General features: G+C 43.8%; 1 protein-coding gene across 1 annotated transcript in view; it reads left to right on the forward strand.

The window, feature by feature from the left end:
* LOC137324889 (ciliary microtubule-associated protein 2-like) overlaps positions 1 to 25,709 on the forward strand; it is a 40,068-nt gene continuing 14,359 nt past the window's right edge. The window contains exons 1-6 of the mRNA XM_067989582.1: positions 1 to 50; positions 9,745 to 9,832; positions 13,042 to 13,212; positions 16,962 to 17,084; positions 20,700 to 20,837; positions 23,621 to 23,761. Coding sequence (XP_067845683.1) covers positions 1 to 50; positions 9,745 to 9,832; positions 13,042 to 13,212; positions 16,962 to 17,084; positions 20,700 to 20,837; positions 23,621 to 23,761 — 711 coding nt within the window. The remainder of the gene's footprint in view (positions 51 to 9,744; positions 9,833 to 13,041; positions 13,213 to 16,961; positions 17,085 to 20,699; positions 20,838 to 23,620; positions 23,762 to 25,709) is intronic.

Here is a 25,709-nt window from a genome sequence, read left to right on the forward strand (position 1 = left end):
ATGGAAGTGAAACAATTTGAAGGAGCTCCTTTTGGAACTCAGAAAGCCAGGTGAGTCGAAGGGTGAAAAAAATTGCCCGATCACTTAGCATTTATACTTTTATTCGATTTAGTTAATATTGATTGAGAAGAGAAAAGAGAATTGTTAGATGTGAGGTGAGACTCTTGAGAGGAGAGGATTGTGAGATAGTCGAGATTACATGGAAATTGGTAGGGATCCTTACTTAACACGTACTTTACACCAGCGTTTACAAAAGAGAAAGATATTGAGGAGGAGGCAATTCCTACTTTGGTTAAAAGTAAGAGGAGAGATATTATAATAAACCAAAGGAAAGTATTAGCGAAGTTAGTTATGCTAAAGAAAGATAAAGTGCCAGTAGCTGACATGATATACCCAAGGATCCTGAAGGAAATGGGGGGGAAGAAATAGCAGAGGTCATAGAAATTATATTTCAGGGTTATATTGAGAGTGGATGTCAGAGAACTAGAGAGTGGCCAGTGTAATGCTTACTTTCAAAAAGGAAGATAGAGCTAATCCAAGTAATTACAGGCCAGTTAGTTTAACCTCTACCACTAAAAAAAATTGGAATCTTTAATTAAAAATGAAATTACTAAATATCTAGATGAAGCAAAACTAATTAGAATCAGCCAACATAGATATCAGAAAGGAAGATCATGCTTGACAAACCTGATCGTTTTTTGAAGAGGTGGGAGATATGACGGGTGGAGGAAATGCAGTATGATGTATATGGACTTTCAGAAAGCCTTTGATAAGGTCCACACAAGAGACTATTGGAGACGATTAAGGGTTGTGGAATTAGGGGAAGCTTAACAAATTGAATTAAAAACTGGTCAGATTGGAGGAAGCAGAGAGTAGGATTTGAGGGCAGTTTCTCCGAGTGGTTCGAAGTGGGTAATGGTGTTCCACAGGGTTCTCTTCTGGAATTGTCCACTGTGTACATCAATGATGTGGATATAGGGCGAGAGGGTGTTGTACCCAAATTTCAGATAATACTAAAATGGGAGGCATAGTAAATAATTTGGATGGCTGAAGGAAGCTGCAAAGGGAAATTGATAAGATGATGGAATGGGAATAAGAGTGACAAATGGAATTCATTGTCGGTGAATGTGTGTGGTACATTTTGGTTAAAAAAATAGTAATAATTATACTAGGAATCAGGGAAGGCCGAGTGATGTGCAGGAACAGAGGGATTTGGGTGTTCAGGTTCATAAGAATTAAAGCTTCACCTCATGTGGTTAATGCCATAAAAATGCTATTGGAGTACTGGGTTTTATGGCACGAGGTATGCAATATAAAAGTCAAGATGTAATGGTGAATCTATATAAAACCTTAGTAAAACCACAGTTGGAGTACTGTGCACAGTTTAGATTCCAGACTATAGGAAGGATGTTGAGGCAATAGATAGGGGAAAGCGCAAGCTCACTAGGATGCGACCTAATATTAGAAATACAAGTACAAAGAATGCTTAAAAAATTGGGGCTGTTTTCTTTAGAATAGTGGAGATTACAGGCTGATTTTTCAGAAGTGTTTAAAATTATGGAGGGATGGGATGTAGTTGATAGAAACAGACTGTTTCTAGTGAATGAAGGGTCTGGAATGTAAGAGATTTAGGGTAGAGAGCAGGAGAAACTTTTTTACATAGAGTTGTGAGGCTGTAGAATGCATGAGTTAGTGATTAAAGCAGAGACCATGTCTACCTTTATAGGTTAGATAAGTGATTGAAGGAAAGGGACATCACAGCTGTTTAATACTAATGGTTTCTCCATTTCCTAGAAGTAATTTGGATCAACATTGAGCTGCTCCCAGGGCTTTACGAGTGTTGTGCTTCTGCTGGAAGCAGGTGGCCTGGGATGACACAAATGTAACATTAGTACAGAATCTTGAAATAAAGCATAATTCAGCAACAAGTGATACTTTCTAAAGTGTACAATCCAGATAGGTCAAATTGCTCTGTAAGCTTTATGGAATGGTCCTGGAGCTGCAACAGGCAGTGACATTATTGGGCTTTGCACCCATGATTCCCTGTACAATGAAATTTTGATTTCAGCTTTATGGTCATGGGGTACAAAAAGCTGGATTAGGCATTCCCACAGGGAGGCAAAATTAAAAGGGCCATGCTGTTGTCCTGCACCTCATAATGACGGGCTATTCAATGGAACTGGCTAGCCCTGAACTTGCAACGTTCTCTAGTTTCTCTCCTATCTCTCTTCATGCCCTCTCCAAGCTCATCTTCTCCATTAGACCCAACTTTTGCTCTCAACCTATTCCCACTAAAATGCTGACCATCCAACTTTCATTCCTGGCCCCCATGCTAGCTGATATTGTAAATGGTTCCCTCTCCTCCGAGAAATTAGATTATAAGATATGATGGTAGATAAGCAATGGCAAACATTTAAAGAAATATTTCATAATTCTTAATGAATATACATTCCATTGAGAAATAAAAACTTCACGGGAAAAGTGATCCATCCGTGGCTAACTAAAGAAGTTAAGGATAGTATTAGGTTAAAAGACGCTTATAAGGTTGCCAAGAAGAGTAGTAAGCCTGAGGATTGGGAGAGTTTTAGAAACCAGCAAGGGATGACCAAACAATTAATGAAGAGGGAGAAAATAGAATATGAAAGTAAACTAGCAAGAAATATAAAAACAGATTGTAAGAGCTTCTACAAGTATGTAAAAAGGAAGAGAGTAGCAAAAGGAAACATGGGTCCCTTAGAGGCTGAGAAAGGAGAAATTATAATGGGGAATAAGGAAATGGCAGAGATATTGAACAGATATTTAATTGTGTCTGTCTTCACACTAGAAGACACAAAAACATACCAGGAATAGTGGGGAACCAAAGGTCTAATGAAAGTGAGGAACTTAAAGTAATTAATATTAGTAAAGAAAAAGTACTGGAGAAATTAAAGGGACTAAAAGCTGACAAATCCCCTGGACCTGATGGCCTAGATCATAGGGTTCTAAAAGAGGTGGCTACAGAGATAACGGATGCATTGGTTTTGATCTTCCAAAATTCCCTAGATTCTAGAATGGTCCCAGTGGATTGGAAGGTAGCAAATGTAACACCGCTATTCAAGAAAGGAGGGAGAGAGAAAACAGGGAACTACAGGCCAGTTAGCCTGACATCAGCCGTCGGGAAAATGCTGAAATCCATTATTAAGGACGTGGTAACAGGACACTTAGAAAATCCTAATATGATTAGGCAGAGTCAACATGGTTTTATGAAAGGGAAATTGTGTATGACAAACCTATTCGAGTTTTTTGAGGATGTAACTAGCAGGGCAGATAAAGGGGAACCAGTGGATGTAGTGTATTTGGATTTTCCAAAGGCATTCGATATGGTGCCACACGAAAGTTGTTACACAAGATAAGGGCTCATCGGCTTGGGGGTAATATATTAGCATGGATAGAGGATTGGTTAACAAATAGAAAACAGAGAGTAGGAATAAACATTTTCAGGTTGGCAGGCTATAACTAGTGGGGTGCCGCAAGGATCAGTGCTTGGGCCTTAGCTATTTACAATCTATATTAATGATTTAGATGAAGGGCCCGAGTGTAAAGTATCCAAGTTTGCTGACAATACAAAGGTAGGTGGGAAATTAAGCTGTGAGGAGGACACAAAGAGTCTGCAAAGGGATATAGACAGGTTAAGTGAGTGAGCAAGAAGGTGGCAGATGGAGTATAATGTGGGGAAATGTGAGGTTATTCACTTTGGTAGGAAGAATAGAAAAACAGAAAGTTTCTCACCATTTAAAAACAATTAAATGTTGGTGTTCAGAGGGATTTGGGTGTCCTTGTACACGAAACACAGAAATTTAACATGCAGGTACAGCAACCAATTAGGAAGGCAAATGATATATTGACCTTTATTGCAAGTGGGTCGGAGTACAAGAGTAAGGAGGTCTTGATGCAATTGTACAGGGCTCTGGTGAGACCACACCTGGAGTACTGTGTACAGTTTTGGTCTCCTTATCTAAGGAAGGGTACACTTGCCTTAGACGGGGTGCAATGAAGGTTTACTAGATTGATTCCTGGGATGAGAGGGTTGTCCTAAGAGGAAAGATTAAGTAGATTGGGCCTATACTTTCTGGAGTTTAGAAGAATGAGGTGATCTCAATGAAACATATAAGAATCTGAGAGGGCTTGACAGGGTAAATGCTGAGAGGCTGTTTCTCTGGCTGGAGAATCTAGAACTAGGGGGCATAATCTCAGGATAAGGCATCGACCATTTTAGGACTGAAATTAAGAGAAATTTCTTCACTCAGAGGGTTGTGAATCTTTGGAATTCTCTACGCCAGAGGGCTGTGGATGCTCAGTCATTGAGTATATTCACGATTGAGATCAATAGATTTTTGGACTCTAATGGGAATCAAGGGATTTGGGGATCGGGTGGGAAAGTGGAGTTGAAGTCGAAGATCAGCCATGATCTTATTGAATGACAGAGCAGGCTCGAGGGGCCGTATGGACTACTCCTGCTCCTATTTCTTATGTTCTCAGGTACTGCCCTTCTCCCTTTCAAATCTGCCGTCATCACCCTCTCCTCAAAAAACTCATCGTTGATCCCTCTGTCCTTGCAAACTACTGCCCCATCTCCAAGCTCCCTTTCCTCTCTAATTCAATGAATGTGTGGTCACTTCCCAAATCCATGCCCATCTTTCCCACAACTCCATGTTTGAACCTCTCTAATCATGTTTCTGTCCCTGCCACGGCCCCAATCAAAGTCACAAATGATATCCTCTGTGACTGTGGTAAAACTATCCCTCCTCATCCTTCTTGACCCTGCAGCCTTTGACACGATTGACCACACCATCCTCCTCCAATGCCTCTCCTTCGTTGTCCAGCTCGGTGGGATTGCCCTCTCCTGGTTCCATTCTTATCTACCCAGTCGCAGCCAGAGAATTTCCTGCAATGGCTTCTCTTCTCACCCCTGCACCGTCACCTCTGGAATCCCTCAAAGATCTATCCTTGGCCACTTCCTATTTCTCACCTACATCATCCTAAGACATGGCATCAGGTTCCACATGTATGCTGACGACACCCATTTCTATCTCACCAGCACCTCTTTTGATCCCTCCACTGCCTCTGTATTGTCACGCTGCTTGTCTGACATCCGGTTTTGGATAAGCCGCAATTCCCTCCACTTAAACATTGGAAAGACTGATACCATTGTCTTTGGTCCCTGTCACAAACTCCGTTCCTTCATCACTAATTCCATCCCCCTCCCAGGCCACTGTCTCAAGCTGACCAGACTATTCACAACTTTGGCATCCTATTTGACCCTGAGCTGAGCTTCTGATACCTCTTCCGATCCTCTCTACCTCAAAGACCGCCTACTTCCACCTCCATAATATTGTCAGACTCCTCCCCTGTCTCAACTCATCTGCTACTGAAACCCTCATGCATGGTTTTGTTACCTCCAGACTCGACTATTCCAATGTTCTCCTGGCCGGCCTCCTCTCTTCCACCCTCCATAAACTTGAGCTCATCCAAAACTCTGCTGCCCATATTCTAACCCACAACAAACCCTTCTCACCCATCACCCCCTGTGCTCGCTGACCTACACTGGCTCCCAGTCCACCAACGCCTCAATTTTAAAATTCTCATCCTCGTGTTCAAATCTCTCCATTGCCTCGCCCCTCCCTACCTCCAATCTCCTCCAGCCCCAAAATGTTCCAGGAGCTCAGCATTCCTCCAACTCTGGACTCTTGTGCATTTACCATTCTCTTCACCCCACCATTGCTGGCCGTGCTTTCAGTCGTTTAGGCCCTTAGCTCTGGAATTCCCACCCTGAATCTCTCAGTCAATCACCTCTTCTCCTTTAAGACACTCCTCAAAACTTACCTCTTTGACCAAATTTTAATCACCTGTCCTATTATCGCCTTTTTTGGCTCAGTGACAATTTTTTGTCTTATTATGCTCTTATGAAGTGCTGTGGGACTTTTTCCTATGTTAAAGGCGATATATAAATGCAAGTTGTTGTTGGTAGAGAATTGGGGAAATGCTGTAGAAAGATTTAAAGAGGCAGTGTAATATATACTATATTAACACCACTAACCTTAAGATAATATGCCCTGCTCGATTGTTTTACCCTTAGTAAATGACCTGGGTAAGAAGCACTGTTATTAAATCAGACTGCATGAGCATAATGGGGTAGGTGATATCATGTGACACATGTGTAAGGCAAATGAAAGCTGGTGTCTTGATCATTTTTCGTCTATATTCCTATAGTGAGTTACTTAGGACCACATAGTTTCCTTCAGCTCTCAGGGTACGGTAGTTGGGGCTACAAATTATAGGACTATTGACAAAAACACAGCTCCAAGATTGCCTGAAGGTCAGTGTGTTTGCAATGGCATGAGCTAAATGAGCTATCAAAATCTCCTTAGCACCCATCAACTACCAAAGCAACTCTCCATAGCAATAAGCTATTGGGACACTATTAAATATGGTTAAATAATGAGGCATTATTAATTTCTGGTAGGGTCATTGCATTAGCCATTCAGTAATACCTACTGATAACCTTCATATTGGTTGTCAATATTTAGAACATTTTTAATAAAACTAAATGAACTACTGAGATTGTTCATGTGCTTAAGGAAATATTCTAAGTTTTATTCTAAGGGATGGTGAGGAAATAACAGATACCCTGGGCTACTAGTCCAATGCACCCAATTGCAATATTTATGCAATGAACAAGCCTAGCTCCATAACATGGAGCTCTTTGTCATGACTGTGTTGTATCCAGTTGCGTCCACAAGATGTGGAGTGTGCTGTACAATGTTATACCTCATGCGTGTACATTTCCTAACATAAGAATTGTAAACTGGTATAACTGGTATAACTGAAATGGCAGCTGTGAAACAAAGGAACATTTTATATATCTATTGTTTCTACAAGAATTACATCACTGTGGCATTTATAACAGTTTTTGTTTTTTTGTCCATGGATTACAAAGCCACTCATTTAAATTATTTTCTTTCAAAAACGTGCAATGTGTTGTAGATCGTGTTGTTATCAGCCTTGTCATATGATAAGTGCCTCCACTTGTGCAACATCTTTAACCCACTTGCAGCTTCACCACTTATGAATTGTCTGGTCAATCTAATTTATGAAAATGTTGATCATATCATATGATTGCCAATCACATAGTCTCAGTATAACCAAGTGCTACTAAATAGGGTTTTACTAACATGGCAAACATAAACCAGGGGAACAGATTGTATTCAGGTGCACTTATGCACATGGTTTTACATTAAGATTTATATAAGAAAAGTGCTGAAAAATATTGTATAAATACAATTTTTGTCAATATTTAAGAAAGTTTTACTACCAAGAATTCTTTAAAATTAGAAATTCCTGATTGTTTTGTTTGTTTATTCATACTTGTTTTAAAGAAGTGATCATAGACAGCAGCATGGTAATAATGTAGGAATGCTGGTGTAGGAATGAAGATGTAGTTTTTGTTTCACCAATTTCCTCATGCAGCAATTTGCTAATCTGAGCAATGCTGAGGTAAGGTGACGGATGGAGAGGGAGTAGGGGCGCTAAATTGGGCCGTGTAGCGCCCGTTGTTTTGGCGATCCACGACCTCTTCGACATCCAAGATGGCGTCTTGGATGCTCACGCACGTTTTCTGCGGGACATGTACCAGACGCCATCTTGGTATAGGAGTTAGTGCAGGCGCAGATAACGAACGCTGGAATCATATAAAATAGGGAGAAAATGGCTTCAATCAGTGTGCAACACTGATTTAAAGTGATAAGTCCCAAAATGGTTTCTAACGCTCAACTCAACGCACATTCTTAACCCCAACCATCTGAACTTAGAGTGTCTTAGAGTGCCTGGAGGACCCCAAACCAGTGCTATTTAAAGGAACCAAGCAGGATTTATAGGTTAGTGGCTGGATTATTGCTTCTGGCTGTTGGAGCTGGGTTCAAATTGTGGTCCCAGATTGCAAGAACTATGTTTTAACTTGGTGTACCAACCATTACATTCCTTCTCGTTTGAATGTAATAAGCTGAAACCTAGATAAGGTGGATATGCACATGGTCTGAGTGGGTCCTGAATATTAAAATGGGCTGAATGGCTTTTCTCCTTCCAACATCTTTGCGTTCTAAGGGCGCTAAATTGGGCCGTGTAGTGCCCGTTGTTTCGGCGCTACATGGCCTCTCCGACATCCAAGATGGCGTCTGATGTGCATGCACGTTTCCCGCGTGACGTGCGCCGGACGCCATCTTGGTATAGGAGTTAGTGCAGGCGCAGATAACGAACGCTGGAATCATGTAAAGTAGGGAGAAAATGGCTTCAATCAGAGTGCAACGCTGATTTAAAGTGATAAGTCCCAAAATGGTGTCTAACACTCAACTCAATGCACATTTTTAACCCCGACCAACTGAATGTGTCTTAGAGTGCCTGGAGGGCCCCCTATCAGCGCTATTTAAAGGGACCAAGCAGGATTTACAGGTTAGTGGCTGGATTATTGCTTCTGGCTGCTGAGACATTTGTAACTGTTTTTGAAGGTCTTCTAGATTTCAATACTAGAAATGCGGGGACATAGTCTAACATTTAGAGTCAGGATGTGCAGGAGTGAAGTTAGGAAATGCTTCTACATGCAAAGGGTGGGAGACGTTTGGAACGCTCTTCTGCAGACGGCAGTCGATGCTAGCTCAATTGTGTATGTTAAATCTGAGATTGAAATATTTCTGTGAACCAAGGGTATTAAGGGATATGGGGCTAAGGCGGGTATATGGAGTGTGGTCACAGGTCCACTGAATGGTGGAACAGGCTCGAGGGGCTAAATGCCACTACCACTTGCTGCCTCTTGAAATGCGCCACCTTCTTCTGCAAGAAAGCGGGACGTGTGCCTGGGTAATATGCCTGTTATGGTTGAAAAGCTGCCAGTGTGTGTGGCCTGTGAGTTGTGGGTGGGTGGCTTGTAACAGTGGTAATGTGTAAGGGTGAGAGGAAGCATCTGATTGGAAGAGTTGAGTACTGATGGAAAGAGTTTGTTGGTATGTGGGCGATGGGGGTGTTGTGCATGGAGCAGTTGGTAGGAGACACCACTTGACAGTTGACCTCACTCACCTTGACCACTCATGTCAAAGCATTGAACTTCTTCCTGCACTGCATCTATGTTCATGATGCTGTCCTTCCTTCTGTCCACCTCTTGCACCCAAGGCCTCTAGTGCATCAGCAGAGAACCTTGGTGCACGTCCTGTCGTAGGCCTGGTACCAACTCAGATCGGCAGATTGGTGAGGTCTGGCGTGCAGATTGGAGGATGTGGGATTTAGTAGTGTGCAACCTTTATTCAATGTTTTAACATAACTCATCAGTGTGTAAACATAGGGATGGGACTTGCGTCTGTGTTTTGCGTGTGTGATGTCTGATCTCCGTTCAGACTCCATGCAGACAGTAGACTGTTATTTTCAGCAAACAACAGGTAAGAGATTTCTAAGAAACATCCTCCGTTTAAGAGATTGAGCTCCCTCTGGTGGTGGAAAGTGCACATTGCATTAATTCCACGTGCAGGGCCTGGAAAGGAACGCTGAGTGCAGGTAGGTGCTCCGTCCGGTGGGTCCAAACTTGCTTCCTGCCTGCGCAGGGGCTATTGGGCGCGGGGTAATAGCGCATCGTGCTACCCGCATCCAAAAACGGCCCCTATTGAATTTTTCCCCCTATATGTGCAATAACATAAGACAACATTGTTTTTGGTGCTATTGCAGGTTTGATGTGTATGGAGTTCACCCAGACAGAAAGAAGCAAGGCTCTTACACAGAAGTGCCTTATGATAGGAGGGCCACTGGGGAACTGGTGAGTTAAACAGGATATTAGAATTAGGTGACAGTCAGGTCAGGGGACAGGGACAAGGACAAGGACAAATGGTCGGGTATCTAATCAACAAAAGCAGCTGCAGTTCACTATCTAATCAGTAGTGTTAGTTTGCACATTCCGGCAAGTGATGACTTTTACCTCTCAGCTGTGTTCTTGTAAGGAGAAAGTGAGTGGGAGCAAATGCACTTCCTGACAGGGGACAGAGGGAAAAATCAGAGCTATGCTCAAGTAGATCCTGATGGCTTGTTGAACAGTAGCATACATAGTCAGGGGTGTGAGAGCAAGGTGATTGGCAGCACTTGCCATTATATCCAGTGTGGCTCTGGAAAAAAAATTACAAAAGAAAATTAAGACAATGGAAATGAAAAACCCTTAAGTTTTGTGAGAATCTGATGTTAAACACTTTTTCTTTAGCCAAATGGAGACTGTATCACGGCATTGCATGATTAATGTTCTACACATCAACCTACTAACCAGATAACTGGCAAGCAACAAAGTCAGCCTCACAAGTGGAAATATCAATCCTACTTGTGCCTCTACAGGTGTCTTGTTATTGTTTGAAATTAAATTTTATGAATGACATTTTTGAGATTTGAGTTGCCTTAAACACACCATCAGCCACGGAAGCCCTATTTATGAGGTAGAATTTGACAGGAGGCAAGCATGTGCCCCCATAATTTCAATTATCTTCTACAAACTTAGTTTTCATTTCCATGACTGGTTGATAGCTGAAATATTTAAAGTGTTTAAGTAAAATTAAAGATTTGTTTCATTGTTTTTCCAGTGACACTGTTCCCGTTGTGTCATCGGGCAAGTGGAGACTTCTACCTGTAAGGCCAGGAATCATTTTTTTCTTAGGAGAAGAAAGCTACATCTCCAAATTCCCACTTTTAAGCAGCCTTTTCTGGGTCTCCTGAGACGAGTATGATTCCCGGCTATGTGGTCAGACATTCATCAAAATATGTTATAAAAACAAAAACAAAAACAAAGACTTGGACCTCAGGGTAGATTGCAGTAAAACCTCTGGTTCTGCCTTCATTCCAGTTGCATCATAATTGATAATCTATACAATTCTGAGTGAGCCACTTTTTGTCTTCCCAATGCTTTTTCAGTGCTTGCCTGAGATGATTTTTGTTTTTCATCAACACTTTTTCACCCTTTTGCAGGTTAAAATCACAGACTATTAAGCCCATCCAATACCCCTTTTAATTGTAGAACAATATAGAGCAACGGAGAGAGAGCAGGGCAGTGGGATTAGTTTTTGATTGGCCTAGCTAAGAGCTGGCACAGACACAATGGGCTGAATGGCCTCCCTCTGTGTTGTAAATTTCTATGGTTCTTTAAATGACCCTGATTCTTCCTTTACCATTATTCACCTTTCCCCATTCATTTTCTTCACTCCTATAAAAGGGTTCACTTTCCAATTCTGATGAAGTGTTTTTACCCTAAAAAATAACAACTTTTTTCTTTTCAGATGCTGATGAAACCCATGTATTTCCAACAATTTCTGTTTTTTATATTTAATGCATTATAATTGTCTGTTTTACTGCCATTTTAACTCTTCCCTCGTATCCTAGGAGAAAGTAACTTTTTGCACCGGTGAAAATTTTCATAAACCAATAAAGAGGAGCTGGCAGGATAGTTGGCAGTAGGTTTTGCATAACTTCTACTATTTTTGTACGATAAATCCAGCTTTAAGAACCTAATTTGGCCAGTTTTGCACTGTCCCGCAAACCAAATCCTAAAAAATCTAATGGGTTAGTTTTGCACCTTACATCCTAAGACCCAGAGATCTAAATGAGCTTTGTTTTATATAATTTCCTAAAGCAAACCTTCCAATAGTGACTCCATCCCTCTCCCTGGCCACTGTCTGAGGCTGAACCAGACCGTTCGCAACTTTGTCGTCCTATTTGACCCTGAAATGAGCTTCCGACCCTATGTCCTCTCCATCACCAAGGCCACCTACTTCTACCTCCGTAACAAAGCCCGTCTCCGACTCTGCCTCAGCTCATCTGCTGCTGAAACCCTCATCTATGCCTTTGTTACCTCTAGACTTGACTATTCCATTGCTCTCCTGTCCGGCCTCCCATCGTCCACCCTCCATAAACTTGAGCTCATCCAAAACTCTGCTGCCCGTATCCTAACTCGTACTAAGTCCCGTTCACCCATCACCCCCGTGCTCACTAAACTACATTGGCTCCCTGTCCAGCAACGCCATGATTTTAAAATTGTCATCCTCGTTTTCAAATCCCTCCATGGCCTTTCTCTGTAACCTCCTCCAGTCCTACAATCCGCCGAGATCCCTCCGCTCCTCCAATTCTGGACTCTTGAGTATCCCTGATTTTCAACACTCCATCACTGGCAGCCGTACCTTCAGCTACCCAGGCCCTAGGCTCTGGAATTCCCTCCCTAAACCTCTGTTTCTCTATCTCGCTCTCTCCTCCTTTAAGACACTCCTTAAAACATACCTCTTTGACCAAGCTTTTGGTCACTTGTCCTATTATGTGGCTCGGTGTCAAATTTTGTTTGATAACGCTCCTGTGAAGCGCCTTGGGACATTTTATTACATTAAAGGCATTATATAAATGTAAACTGTTATTTTATTGAAGTTAGAGACTTATTAATGCCTTTATTTCTTCCCTATTCACATCATGAAGTGCTAACTGGCATTTCTTTGAGATTTGGATTTGGCATCTGGAATCCCAAATTTGAATGTAGTCTGGATTAGAAGTACTGAACAGAGTTCTGTCAAATCTGTGCACACATATTCCCAGGCCACCAAGAAATGGGAACAAATCTGTCCTTCTGTGATCCCAATCTTATATCACATAAAGCAGATCACATCAATGACTGGCTGCGGGTACCCCTTTCCAAATAAATGAGATCTCAAACACAATCAGGGAAAGCAAATGCATATACTAACATTACATGGCCAGGAATTGGACTAAATCCCAATCTTCAGTCAAAAGGATGGGAAGAGATTACTTTGCTCCTATGTTAAGATGTATCAGAGCAACCTGAGATGACTTGCTCTTTGATATTCCCCACACTTGTGGGGAAGAGCCAAGTCTCTACCCAGCGTCACTACCTGACAGCACAGTCAAGATCAGTAACTCACTAAATCACCATCCTATTTAACAGCACCAACAAACGTTTTTTTACTGGATAAGAATTGAATTCTCTTTCAGGAGAGAAGGTTAGCACCTGGGCGCTACAATGTGGACACAGGGGACTTCAGTGCTGCAGCGGTTACCTGGAAAGCATCAGGGCCCGGCTGGGCAAGAGCACATGAAGTAGAACGGTTTGCTCAGACACCACAGTTGTTTTATAAAGAACAAAAGCAAAAGAAGAAGTTCTTGGTAAGTAATCTTTTCACAGACTATTCGACTCACTTTCTGTTTTTCTGTTTTGGAATGAAGAAATGGATAAGCACCATTATGGGTCGTTTTCTGGCTTTGCATATTGGACGTCGAGGTTAAGATCATTGCTCATTTTCAGTAAATGTAGAACAAAATCCAAATTATAAGTTCATCTCTGTATATTGACAGGCCTCCTGCCTTTGCAGCCGAACTTTTAGTTATCTCTAATTTAAAAGAAAGGTCATGTCAGCAGGTAAATCACTTTCTATCTTTATGGGATATAGAAACAAGCATTATCGGACAGCAAGGTGGAGCATCAGATCATGGTGCCAACTCTGGTGGCACAACACAAACTTTCCTCCCATAAATCTGAGTTGCCAGGCTTAAGCTGCCACCCACAGGACACAAGATTATTTCTGGGAAAAAGAACCATTTCTGAGCTGCTGCTGTGCACCTACAGAGGCCTTGGGCTCAATTTTCGGATGTCCGAGCGGGTGCGTTCGTGGCGGGGGGGCTCCGAAAATTAGGGATTCCCGGGGCGGGTCCGGAGCCTGGCTCCAACCTGCCCACTTCCGGGTTCCCCAGTGATGCGCTTAGATGCCCGCAATTAAAGCCGGCTGGATCCCACTTAAATCAATTAATTAGATAGTTCAGGCCATTAGCAGACCTGATTTATAGGATATTTTAGGGGTGGGATTTTCAACTAAACTGTGTGTTTCCCGTTCTGGGGGAAACACTCCCAGTTGAAATGGACGTGTTGCCACCACCAGACTGTGGCAGCTGCAAAGGTCCATTTGACAGGTGGGGGGGACAGACCCTCACTCATTGCAGGAGGCCACTCTGTCACTTTGGACAAAGTTTGGCCTCCACCACCCTCCTCCTAACACAAAAATTCACAAACTTGCAACCTCAACCCCGGTGTGCAGACACATTTACCTACCTTACGGACCCCCTCAAACGTACATCTTCCGAATGGGGGCTGCCATAGCTGCAGTCATGATCTCCTCGGAGGACGAACAGAATCACCAGCCACGCCGTCCACCTCTGACACGTGGAGCTCCACAACACAGTGCTGTGACACATCCACCTGCACAGCAGGAGGGAGGGCAACCGCAGAGAGAGATGCATTGCAGAAGGCACTACCCTCGCCACAGGGTCCACAGACCGAGGCTCAGCTTCCTGGACCTCTCTGAGGAGCAGTGCACACGGAGGCTCAGAGTCACTCGACATGTAGTCGTGGACATCTGCAGCCTCCTTCATGCCGAGCTGCTCCTGGCTGGCCCGAGCACCATCTTCTTACCTGTCGCTGTCAAAGTCACCACTGCCCTCAACAACTTCTCCTCCGCATCCTTCCAGGGTGCCACCGGGGACATCGCCAGCGTCTCTCAGTCATCTGCACAAAAGAGCCCTGCAAATACACCTACACCCATTCTGCAGTGACACAATGGGTGGCATCAGGTGTGGGTCTTCATGGTGATCCTCAGGAAAGGGTATTATTTCACAAGCCAGTCAAGAATGGCCAATATGTAATATGTAATGTGAGTTGATCAGAAATCAAATATAAGTAAAAACCATGACAAACCCTCAAACACCCTTGTGCATCCCCTTCATGCTCACAACACGTTTGCCTTACGCTTCCTATTGCACATATGTGATGCATGCCCTGTGGCTGCAGCCACAGGTAGTAACAGGTTAGGTGAGGCTGACCGTGAAAGAGATGCATGAGAGGGTGAGCATGAGACAAAGCCATGAGATTGTATGAGGATTGGATTGAGTGGTAGTGGTGGGATGAGTACTGGCGAGGTGAGTAAGGCAGGTAAGATAAGGATGAGCTTTGAGTGGGTGTGAGGAGTGATGTGACAGAGTAGTGATGGCAGTGCAGAAGGAGATGTGGGGTGGGGGTGGTGATGTGGCAGACGGAGTGTCGGGGAATGAGTAAGTGCACTCACTTCGGCCGACCTACTTAGGTCATTGAAGTGCCTCCTGCACTGTATGCAGGTGTGTAATATGTTGTGGGTGCTGGTGACCTCCTCTGCCACCTCGAGCCAGGCCTTCCTGGTGGCAGAGGCAGGCCATTTCCTCCCGTCCGCTGGGGAGAAGATCTCTGTCCTCCCCCTCCTCCTCACCCCATCTGCTAAGACCTGGAGTGAGGCATCATTAAACCTGGGAGCAGCCTTCCCCCTGGGCTGCTCCATGCTGTAATTTCTGCTCCTTTCTGCAGCATCAGTCAGTGGAGGACTGCCCCTTTAAATAGGGCTCCTCCATCTGACCGCCTATGATGCGGGTGCGCAGTCTGCCCGCTACGCAGCTTTCCAGCGCGAAATCTGGAAGCCAAGGTAAGTGCCTTCAATTAGGCTGTGATCGCGTGTGGAGCATCCCGAGTTCACTGGGTGCGTTACCCACGCGCCCAGTCGACCCCCCCGCTGCCAACCCGCCTCCCTCCTAATATCGAGCCCCTTGTAACAGACTCCCCATTGCTCTGGCGTGGGTGTTACAAGGGAAATGGCAACATGCAAGCATTGCTTGTTTGTAAGCAGCAAGAACACTGCAGCAATGAATATATTTCACTGGTATGCAATTTTCATTTTTACATGACCCACCTTTGTTAATAATTAGTAACTTTCAAGAGTTTTCAGAAAAGCAAAATCAGGACAACCATCATCCAGGAGCTAAAACAAATAATCGGAATTCAAGAGGAATACTACATCTCCAGGGTGAAAAAGTTTAAGAGCAGAATCTTGGAAGAGGGAGGGGGTGGTAAAGCAGTGGCATTGGTGCTCCGAGTTGCTGTACCAAGGTGTTTGTTGCCTTTGGTTTGGACCTCACTTTCTTTACATTGCAAGTTCCCAATCTGAGCCATCAAAGAGAGACCCCAAGTGACAGCCAAGCCTTTTCTTGGCCTTCCTCCCCCACCAAGTGGAGGGGCTGCTTTTATCCTGTCAGATATAGTAACCTAATTATAATCTCTTGGAGTAAGAGGGTCAGAGTGGTGCATTGAATTTGAATGGTTATCCTTTGTCCTCTGAGACTAGTCCAGAGCGATGGGAAGAAAGTCTGTTCCTCCTGATGGCTGGAAGGGCTCCTATGTGAAATGAGTTTGGGTAGCCTCAAACCCACAGCATCATTTGACACTACTCAAAACAAGTTCAGAAAATGTCACACTGCTGCTCTGTTTTTGTCTGGGGAGGAGATGAAAGAAAGTTGCTTGTTTTTTTTGTCCCCTTTATTGAATTTCCTGTGACTATTAGGTGAGGTACTCTTATATAGGAAGAAACATACATTATACCTCTACTATTGCTGCTACGTAGCTGGACACTATGAGGTGTGAGAAAGAGGCAACACAGATACTCCCTCATATGTTTCCCACCCTGTGAGTAGATACCTGGCTTCTAGTCAATGCGTCCCAGTTAGGTGTGCTTTTCACAGGTTGGGAAAGATAACAAGATTTGCTAATGGAGTATAATTGAGTGGGCTTTATTCTGCATTTAATCTGTAAGAGACACAGGAGTGATTGTTTCTGGCACCGGAAGCAAAAAAATTGGAACATGTGTTCCGTTCTCCAGTACTGATGACCCTCACTTCAGTAAAAATCATTTGGAAATCTGAGAGGTTGGTTTGAGCTCTGCTGAACATGGCATTTATGGGATAATCTGATTATAGAATCTACGTAATTGGTTTGTAAATAAAAGTTTGAAACCTAATCTATCAAAATGGGGGGAAAAGACACTTTTGTATTTTTTTAACTTTAGGAAACGAATCTCGGCCCGGGTAAATATGAGATCCCACATTTTCTTGACTTATTGGAGAAGAAGAATGCTGGAAGCAGAGGCATTTGTGACACTAGAGAGGAGCGATTTAAAAGGAAAAAAGATGTAAGGATATAAGCTTGTGCCTTTTTAAACAATTTCTTTTGCATATTTTCATAATATTCAGACAAAAATGTAATCTGTGAAAACAAATACACATTTTAAATGAATCCAAGAGGACTGAATGAGAAGATTTCCTATGTCCATCGTGTGGTGAAATCATGAACAGCTCCTTTATAACCAGATCTACGGGCTCTTTACACATAGTTTACAGAGGAAGTTTTTACCCACAGATCTTCACTGCAAGGTAACTCTTTTTATTGCGTGACTGTTCATATCAGCCTCAAGATATTGGGATAATCGGCATTGGGACCAGTTCTGGCATTGGGACCAATTTTGGGGGAGGTGGGACCTGTACAAGCTGGACGGGTTGCACCTCGACAGGGCCGGGACCAATATCCTTGCAGGGAGGTTTGCTAGTGCTGTTGGGGAGGGTTTAAACTAACTTGGCAGGGGGATGGGAACCTGAGTGTAGATTCAGATGGGACAGAATCAGAACTGGAGATAGCAGGCAGAAAATTAGTAAGTAACTTAGGAAGGCAGAGGAAACAAAGGTTAGAAAATAAACGGCAAGGGAGTTTGGCAGTGCTTAAAGGTATATACCTCAATGCAAGGAGTATAGTGAATAAGGCAGATGAGCTGAGGACACAGATAGACATGTGGCAGTACGATATCTTAGCTATTACAGAAACATGGCTTAAAGAGGGGCAGGAATGGCAGCTCAACGTTCCTGTTTCTGAGATGTGCAAGAACAGTAGGGCAGTAATAGTAGGGGATTTCAACTACCGTAATATTAACTGGGACACAAACAGTGTGAAGGGTATAGAGGGCGCAAAATTCTTAAATTGCATTCAGGAGAACTTTTTTAGCCAGTACATAGCAAGCCCAACAAGAAAGGGGGCAGTTCTGGATTTAGTTTTAGGAAGTGAGGCTGGGCAGGTGGAAGGAGTATCAGTGGGAGAGCATTTTGGTGGTAGTGATCATAATTCAGTTAGTTTTAGCATAGTTATGGAAAAGGACAAAGATAGAACAGGAGTTAAAGTTCTCAATTGGGGAAAGGCCAATTTTACTAAGCTAAGATGTGATTTTAGCAAAAGTGGACTGGAAACAGCTACTTGAAGGTAAATCAATGTCAGAGCAGTGGGAGGTGTTCAAGGGGAAGATTCAAGGGGTGCAGAGTAAACATGTTCCCACAAAGAAAAAAGGGTGGGGCTGCCAAATCTAGAGCCCCCTCGATGTCAAGGAGCATACAGGGTAAGATAAGGCAGAAAAGGAAAGCTTATGTCAGATGCCAAGAAGTCAATATTACAGAAAGCCTAGAGGAGTATAAAAAGTACAGGAGTGAAATTAAAAAGGAAATTAGGAAAGCGAAGAGAGGGCATGAAAAAATATTGACAAGTAAAATCAAGGAAAACCCAAAGATGTTTTATAAATACATTAAGAGCAAGAGGATAACTAAGGAAAGAGTAGGGCCTATTAGAGACTAAAAAGGTAACCTATGTGTGGAGTCAGAAGATGTTGGTATGGTTCTTAATGAATACTTTGTGTCTGTCTTCACAAAAGAGAGGGACGATGCAGACATTGTAGTTAAGGAGGAGGAGTGTGAAATGTTGGATGGGATAAACTTAGTGAGAGAGGAAGTATTAAGGGGATTAGCATCTTTGAAAGTAGATAAATCACCAGGGTCGGATGAAATGTATCCCAGGCTGTTAAAAGAAGCAAGAGAGGAAATAGCGGAGGCTCTGAGCATCATTTTCCAATCCCCACTGGATACAGGCATGGTGCCGGAGGATTGGAGGACTGCTAATGTTGTACCGTTGTTTAAAAAGAGAGAGAGGGATAGACCGAGTAATTACAGGCCAGTCAGTCTAACCTCGGTGGTGGGCAAATTATAGGAATCAATTCTGAGGGACAGGATAAACCGTCACTTAGAAATCAAGGACAGTCAGCATGGATTTGTTAAGGGAAGGTCATGTCTGACTAACTTGATTGAATTTTTTGAGGAGGTAACAAGGAGGGTTGATGAGGGTAGTGCATTTGATGTAGTTTATATGGATTTTAGCAAGGCTTTTGACAAGGTCCCACATGGCAGACTGGTCAAAAAAGTAGAAGCCCATGGGATCCAAGGGAGAGTGGCTAGTTGGATCCAAAATTGGCTCAGTGGCAGGAAGCAAAGCATAATGGTCGATGGGTGTTTTTGTGACTGGAAGGCTGTTTCCAGTGGGGTTCCGCAGGGCTCATTACTAGGTCCCTTGATTTTTGTGATATATATTAATGATTTGGACTTAAATGTAGAGGGCATGATTAAGAAGTTTGCAGATGATACAAAAATTGGCCGTGTGGTTGATAGTGAGGAGGAAAGCTGTAGACTGCAGGAAAATATCAATGGACTGGTCACGAGGACAGAAAAGTGGCAAATAGAATTCAATCCAGAGAAGTGTGAGGTAATGCATTTGGGGAGGGCAAACAAGGCAAGGGAATCCACAATAAATGGGAGGATACTGAGAAGTGTAGAGGAAGTGAGGGACCTTAGAGTGCATGTCCACAGATCCCTGAAGGTAGCAGGACAGGTAGATAAGGTGGTTAAGAAGGCATATGGAGTACTTTCCTTTATTAGCCAAGGCATAGAATATAAGAGCAGGGAGGTTATGCTGGAACTGTATAAAACACTGTTAGGCCACAGCTTGAGTACTGTGTACAGTTCTGGTCACCACATTATAGGAAGGATGTGATTGCACTAGAGAGGGTACAGAGGAGATTTACGAGGATGTTGCCAGGCCTGGAGAATTTTAGCTATGAGGAAGGATTGGATAGGCTGGGGTTTTTCTCTTTGGAACAGAAGAGGTTGAGGGGTGATTTAATTGAGGTGTACAAAATTATGAGGGGCCTAGATAGTGTGGATTGGAAGGACCTATTTCCCTTAGCAGAGAGGTCAATGACCAGGGGGCATAGATTTAAAGTAATTGGTAGAAGGATTAGAGGGGAGCTGAGGAAATTTTTTTTCACCCAGAGGGTGCTGGGGGTCTGGAACTCACTGCCTGAAAGGGTGGTAGAGGCAGAAACCCTCATCACATTTAAAAAATACCTGGATGTGTACCTGAAGTGCCGTGACCTACAAGGCTACGGACCAAATGCTGGAAAGTGGGATTAGGCTGGGTGGCTCACAATGGGCCAAATGGCCTCCTCTGTGTCATAAATTTTCCATGATTCTATGAAGAAGCCAGCAATTTTTAGTGCCATTCTACTCGTCTAGTCCTTAGGTTGACTACAATGGGCTTTATATAGTTTGGCTAAGACTCAGTATTTAGTCGGAAATGCAAATATGTGTACTGTACAAAACCCCAAAAAGGTTGAAATTGCAATGTTCAATATTACAAAAGAATGCATATATTAGTATTGCGCAGCATGATTTCAATTTGTTACTGAACTCGTAAACCTCCTTTGTTTGCTATTTTAACAAAGATGTTAACCTACTGGACAGAGAAATTTTCTATGAATGTGTTCATTATTAATATCACACAGAGCAATTTTAACCCCAAAAAGTTAAACCAGATGAATTCTTATCAAATCAGAATATAAACTGAAAGAGGTGAGGTTACTTTCACCCTGCTCTTTTCCCAGATTGGCAGCCCAGGTCCCGGCACATATGGAAAGGGCGGGATCCCGACTGCGATGCTGGAGGAGAAAGCTCAGAGGTCTGCTGGGTCACAGGGACTGATGGATTCAAAAAGCGCAAAGAACCGATCTCTTGCCACGGTGGTAAATATATCATCCTGTTGTATTCCTTTAAAAAAACCACAAGAATTTGCAATTATATGATTCCTTTAATGTAAAAAATGTCTCAAGATACTTAACACTGTTCTATATATATTATTTTTTTATGTATATAGTTGCCAGAAAATGCTAAGAAATAAACATTTTGTTAATTTCTTCAGTTATAAGGCCTTCAGATTGCCGTTATTACAGACCATAAAAACAAGAATCATTTACAAAGTGTACAAAAAGCACCGAGGGGACCAGCACCAAGCCTGTCTCAACTTTGCCTCCTTGAGGATAATTTTCTTCTTCACTTGGGTGATAATCTGGTGGAGTAGATCACCCGCCTGTTGTAGAACCTGTTCAATTTTAATTTCCATTGTTCCGCTCCGCCAGGTTACCACCCAGGCAGTGAAGTTGAAAATTGCCCCCCTTGAATCCAGTACTGTTCCTGGAATCAAATGCTAACTGGAGCATGAAACTTCTAAACCTAGAAATTACTGATGACAATATGTGGGTAATTTCAATAATAGAGGCACAAGGTCTTCTGTAACAAAGTATTACAGGCCTTTATTAAAACAATATATGAATTTTTATATTCGTTCATGGGATGTGGGCGTTGCTGGGAAGGCCAGCGTTTATTGCCCATCCCTAATTGCCCTTGAGAAGGCGGTGGTGAGCTGCCTTCTTGAACTGCTGCAGTCCTTGTGGTGAAGGTTCTCCCACAGTGCTGTTAGGTAGGGAGTTCCAGGATTTTGACCCAGCGGCGATGAAGGAATGGCGATATATTTCCAAGTTGAGATGGTGTGTGACTTGGAGGGGAAAGTGCAGGTGGTGGTGTTCCCATGTGCCTGCTGCCCTTGTCCTTCTAGGTGGTAGAGGTCGCGGGTCTGGGAGGTGCTGTCAAAGAAGCCATGGCGAGTTGCTGCAGTGCATCCTGTAGATGGTACACACTCAATATAACACAGTATGCAAAGATACAACCTGGGCAAAGTGTCGCTACATGATCACCAGATGATCAGTCTCTAGAATCTTGTCAGTCTGAGAACCCCCTGCCAGTCCTGTCCCTTACATACACAGAAAAACACCTTGTGTAGCAAGACCCTCCTTGATCCCATGCTCCAGTTAGCATTTGATTCCAGGAACAGTACTGGATTCAAGGGGGGCAATTATTAGCGAACCTGGGGTTGCAGGACCTTGAGACCTTGTGAATCCTGTATCCGCTCCTGTGGTTCTGTTCTTGTCCTTATCGTAGGACCTTGTGGATCCTGTCTTTACTTCTGCTTAGCTAGCCCTTTGTCTGGTATCGCTTTACAACCCATCTGAATAACAGGAGGCAGACAATCGGTGGTTGAAACTTGTTGATTTGCTAGAAACCTTGGGACAGAGATAAGAGTAATCTCAACTGTTAGCAAACTAAAAGGCAGGCTTGGGGACAAAGGCTTTTCAGTTTTTTTCCACACAATATTAACAGAAAATATTGATTCCCACTCCCACTGTCCCACTCCCCTGCTCCATTCCCTTGTCCACTATTTTAACATGATCTAACTTGTTTATTTTAAGTGGGTGAATACCGCCACTCTAACGGTGGACAGAGGAATACCTAATGAACACTTTGGATACAAAACTGGCTTAGTGGCAGAAGGCAGAGGGTGATGGTCGAAGGTTGTTTTTGTGACTGGAAGCCTGTGGCCAGTGGGGTACCACAGGGATCGGTGCTGGGTCCCTTGCTGTTTGTGGTCTACATTAATGACTTGGATATGAATGTAAAAGGTATGATCAGTAAGTTCGCTGATGATACAAAGATTGGTAGGGTGGTAAATAGCGAGGAGGATAGCCTCAGTCTGCAGGACGATATAGATGGGTTGGTCAGATGGGCGGAACAGTGGCAAATGGAATTTAACAAGGAAAAGTGCGAGGTGATGCACTTTGGAGGGACTAACAAGGCAAGGGAATACACAATGAATGGGAGGACCCTAGGCAAGACAGAGGGTCAGAGGGATCTTGGTGTGCAAGTTCACAGATCCCTGAAGGCGGCGGAACAAGTAGATAAGGTGGTAAAGAAGGCATATGGGATACTTGCCTTTATTAGCCGAGGCATAGAATATAAGAGCAAGGAGGTTATGATGGAGCTGTATAAAACACTGGTTAGGCCACAGCTGGAGTACTGTGTGCAGTTCTGGTCGCCACACTACAGGATAGATTTGATCGCTTTGGAGAGGGTGCAGAGGAGATTCACCAGGATGTTACCAGGGCTGGAGCGCTTCAGCTATGAAGAGAGACTGGGAAGATTGGGTTTGTTTTCCTTGGAGCAGAGGAGGCTGAGGGGGGACATGATTGAGGTGTACAAAATTATGAGGGGCACAGATAGGATGGATACTAAGGAGCTTTTTCCCTTCGTTGAGGGTTCTATAACAAGGGGACATAGATTCAAGGTAAAAGGCGGGAGGTTTAGAGGGGATTTGAGAAAGAACTTTTTCACCCAGAGGGTGGTTGGAGTCTGGAACTCACTGCCTGAAAGGGTTGTGGAGGCAGGAACCCTCACAACATTCAAGAAGCATTTGGATGAGCACTTGAAATGCCATAGCATACAAGGCTACGGACTAAATGCTGGAATATGGGATTAGAGTAGACAGGGCTTGATGGCCAGCGCGGACACGATGGGCCGAAGGGCCTCTATCCGTGCTGTATAACTCTATGACTTCTGCACTAATATCAGCAACAGTAATTTCTAGGCTATTCTCACAATTACATGTTTCACTTTTAAAAGGTCATTTTTTTTCTAGGGTTGTGACTTGGCACCAAATACCTACAACCTCGGGAATGACATGGATAAATTATTGAGCCGGGTGGTCAGTAAACGTGGTCCCTACGATCTCTTTACAGGCGAAAGGAGCAATCAAATCAAAACTGGGCACTACGCAACAGTACGTATATGTAACAGTCAGATTTATCTCAGATTCACTGCTTTGTTTTTCTTGTGGTACTTTAGGTCAGTTCCTAGTCTGGAGATCATTGACGATGTCTATGAAGCACTGAGCACAGTACTGAGTAAAAACACTGAGGCCAAAATGCGATAGTGTCTGATAACGGATGGGAAATGGTCGGTGTGCTGGACTCGAGTGCCAGAAGAGAGAGGCTCGGCGACAGTCCTAAATTCAACCTCGGGCCTCATTGGCACAAATCCGGCAAGTGCAGGCACCAAACAGGTGTCCTAACGCAGCATTCTGGCATGGGCCTTTCGGATTTCAGCCAGGGTGAGGGGAGGCAAATGGGAGGCGGGGGGGTGGGCGGAGGCCAGCAGCAGCCTGCTGTATTAATGTGGAGGGAGGAGAAGCTCCATTTTGAGATTGAAATGAGGCCTGCGCTCATTTCAGATGGGCGCCAGGGCCACCTAAAAAAAAAAAAAGGCCCTGGCAAATCGAGCACAGGCCGTCACTCTGCTAAATTAATTATTTTTGCACCCGTTTTCACTCTGGTGAAGTGCTCCACTTCTGAGAATGGAGTTATGACACTTTGGAGACAGCTTTCATATACAGTGTAGGCGCTGAGTGAAGTGCGCACTCACCCCCTACCTGAAGGAATCGGCATGGAGCCCGTGCCATTTCCATGGCCGAGCCCAATTTACAGAGAATTGGTGAGCTTCCAGCGCAAAACGTGCTCCCTGTAGGCAGCTCGCCGATTGGGAGGGCATGAGATCTGGTGGGGTGGCCCCTACTTAAAGGCAGCTTGCAGCATCTTAAAGGGTAGGTGCATTTTTCGATGGTGGATAGCAGGAAGGAGGTCCTCTTCCCCTCTGAAGGGTGACGGGTGTCCAGACAAAATTAGTCGGCAGAAATGGAGAGAGGTGGCAGAGCATATACATGCCACAAACATTGTCCCGAGGACCTGGCTGCAGTGCAGGAAAAAATGTAATGATCTCAGCAGGACTACCGAGGTGTTCTCAATTATCCGCTCCTGCGCTTCTGTCTTTGTCCTTATCATAGGTGGTGAGAGCTGTATATCAATTGGACAGGCCCAAACCCACTCCTGCCCCTGTAAGTGGTCACCCACTTCCCTTGCTTTACTTCACTATTTCTCTCTATCTATAGGGCAACCACCTTCTGGAATGGTCGGTGTGCTGGACTCGAGTGCCAGAAGAGAGAGGCTCGGCGACAGTCCTAAATTCAACCTCGGGCCTCATTGGCACAAATCCGGCAAGTGCAGGCACCAAACAGGTGTCCTAACGCAGCATTCCGGCATGGGCCTTTCGGATTTCAGCCAGGGTGAGGGGAGGCGTTTATTATGATGAGGAGTGTAGCCTCATGGTCCTCAAGCTCAGGACTCTTCTACACAAGCATCACAACTCTGATACTTCATGCATGTGTACTCCTCTTGGATAAATTGCAGGTCCAGGATTTCCCATGTTATATGTACTGCACACATCACCAGCCTAAGTACTGGTCTGCTATTACTACACTCTTTGTTCCTCTAGACTTAACTGATTAGAACTAATTTTCAGAAACGTGTCTGGTCTTGCAGATTCAGGCCAACTAGAATCATAGAATCATAGAATGATGCAGCACAGAAGGAGGCCATTTGGCCCATCGTGCCTGTGCCGGCTCTTTGAAAGAGCTAATCAATTAGTCCCACTCCCCTGCTCCTTTCCCATAGCCCTGCAAAATTTTACGCTTCGAGTATTTATCCAATTCCCTTTTGAAAGTTATTATTGAATCTGCTTCCACCATCCTTTCAGGCAGTGCATTCCAGATCCTAACAACTCACAAGAAACATAAGAAATAGGAGCAGGAGTAGGCCATACGGCTCCTTGAGCCTCTACTCCACTTTTCAGCCCAACCCCTATATCCCTTAATTCGCTTAGAGTCCAAAAATCTA

The sequence above is a fragment of the Heptranchias perlo genome, chromosome 9 (assembly GCF_035084215.1).
Source record: "Heptranchias perlo isolate sHepPer1 chromosome 9, sHepPer1.hap1, whole genome shotgun sequence".
NCBI lineage: Eukaryota > Metazoa > Chordata > Chondrichthyes > Hexanchiformes > Hexanchidae > Heptranchias > Heptranchias perlo.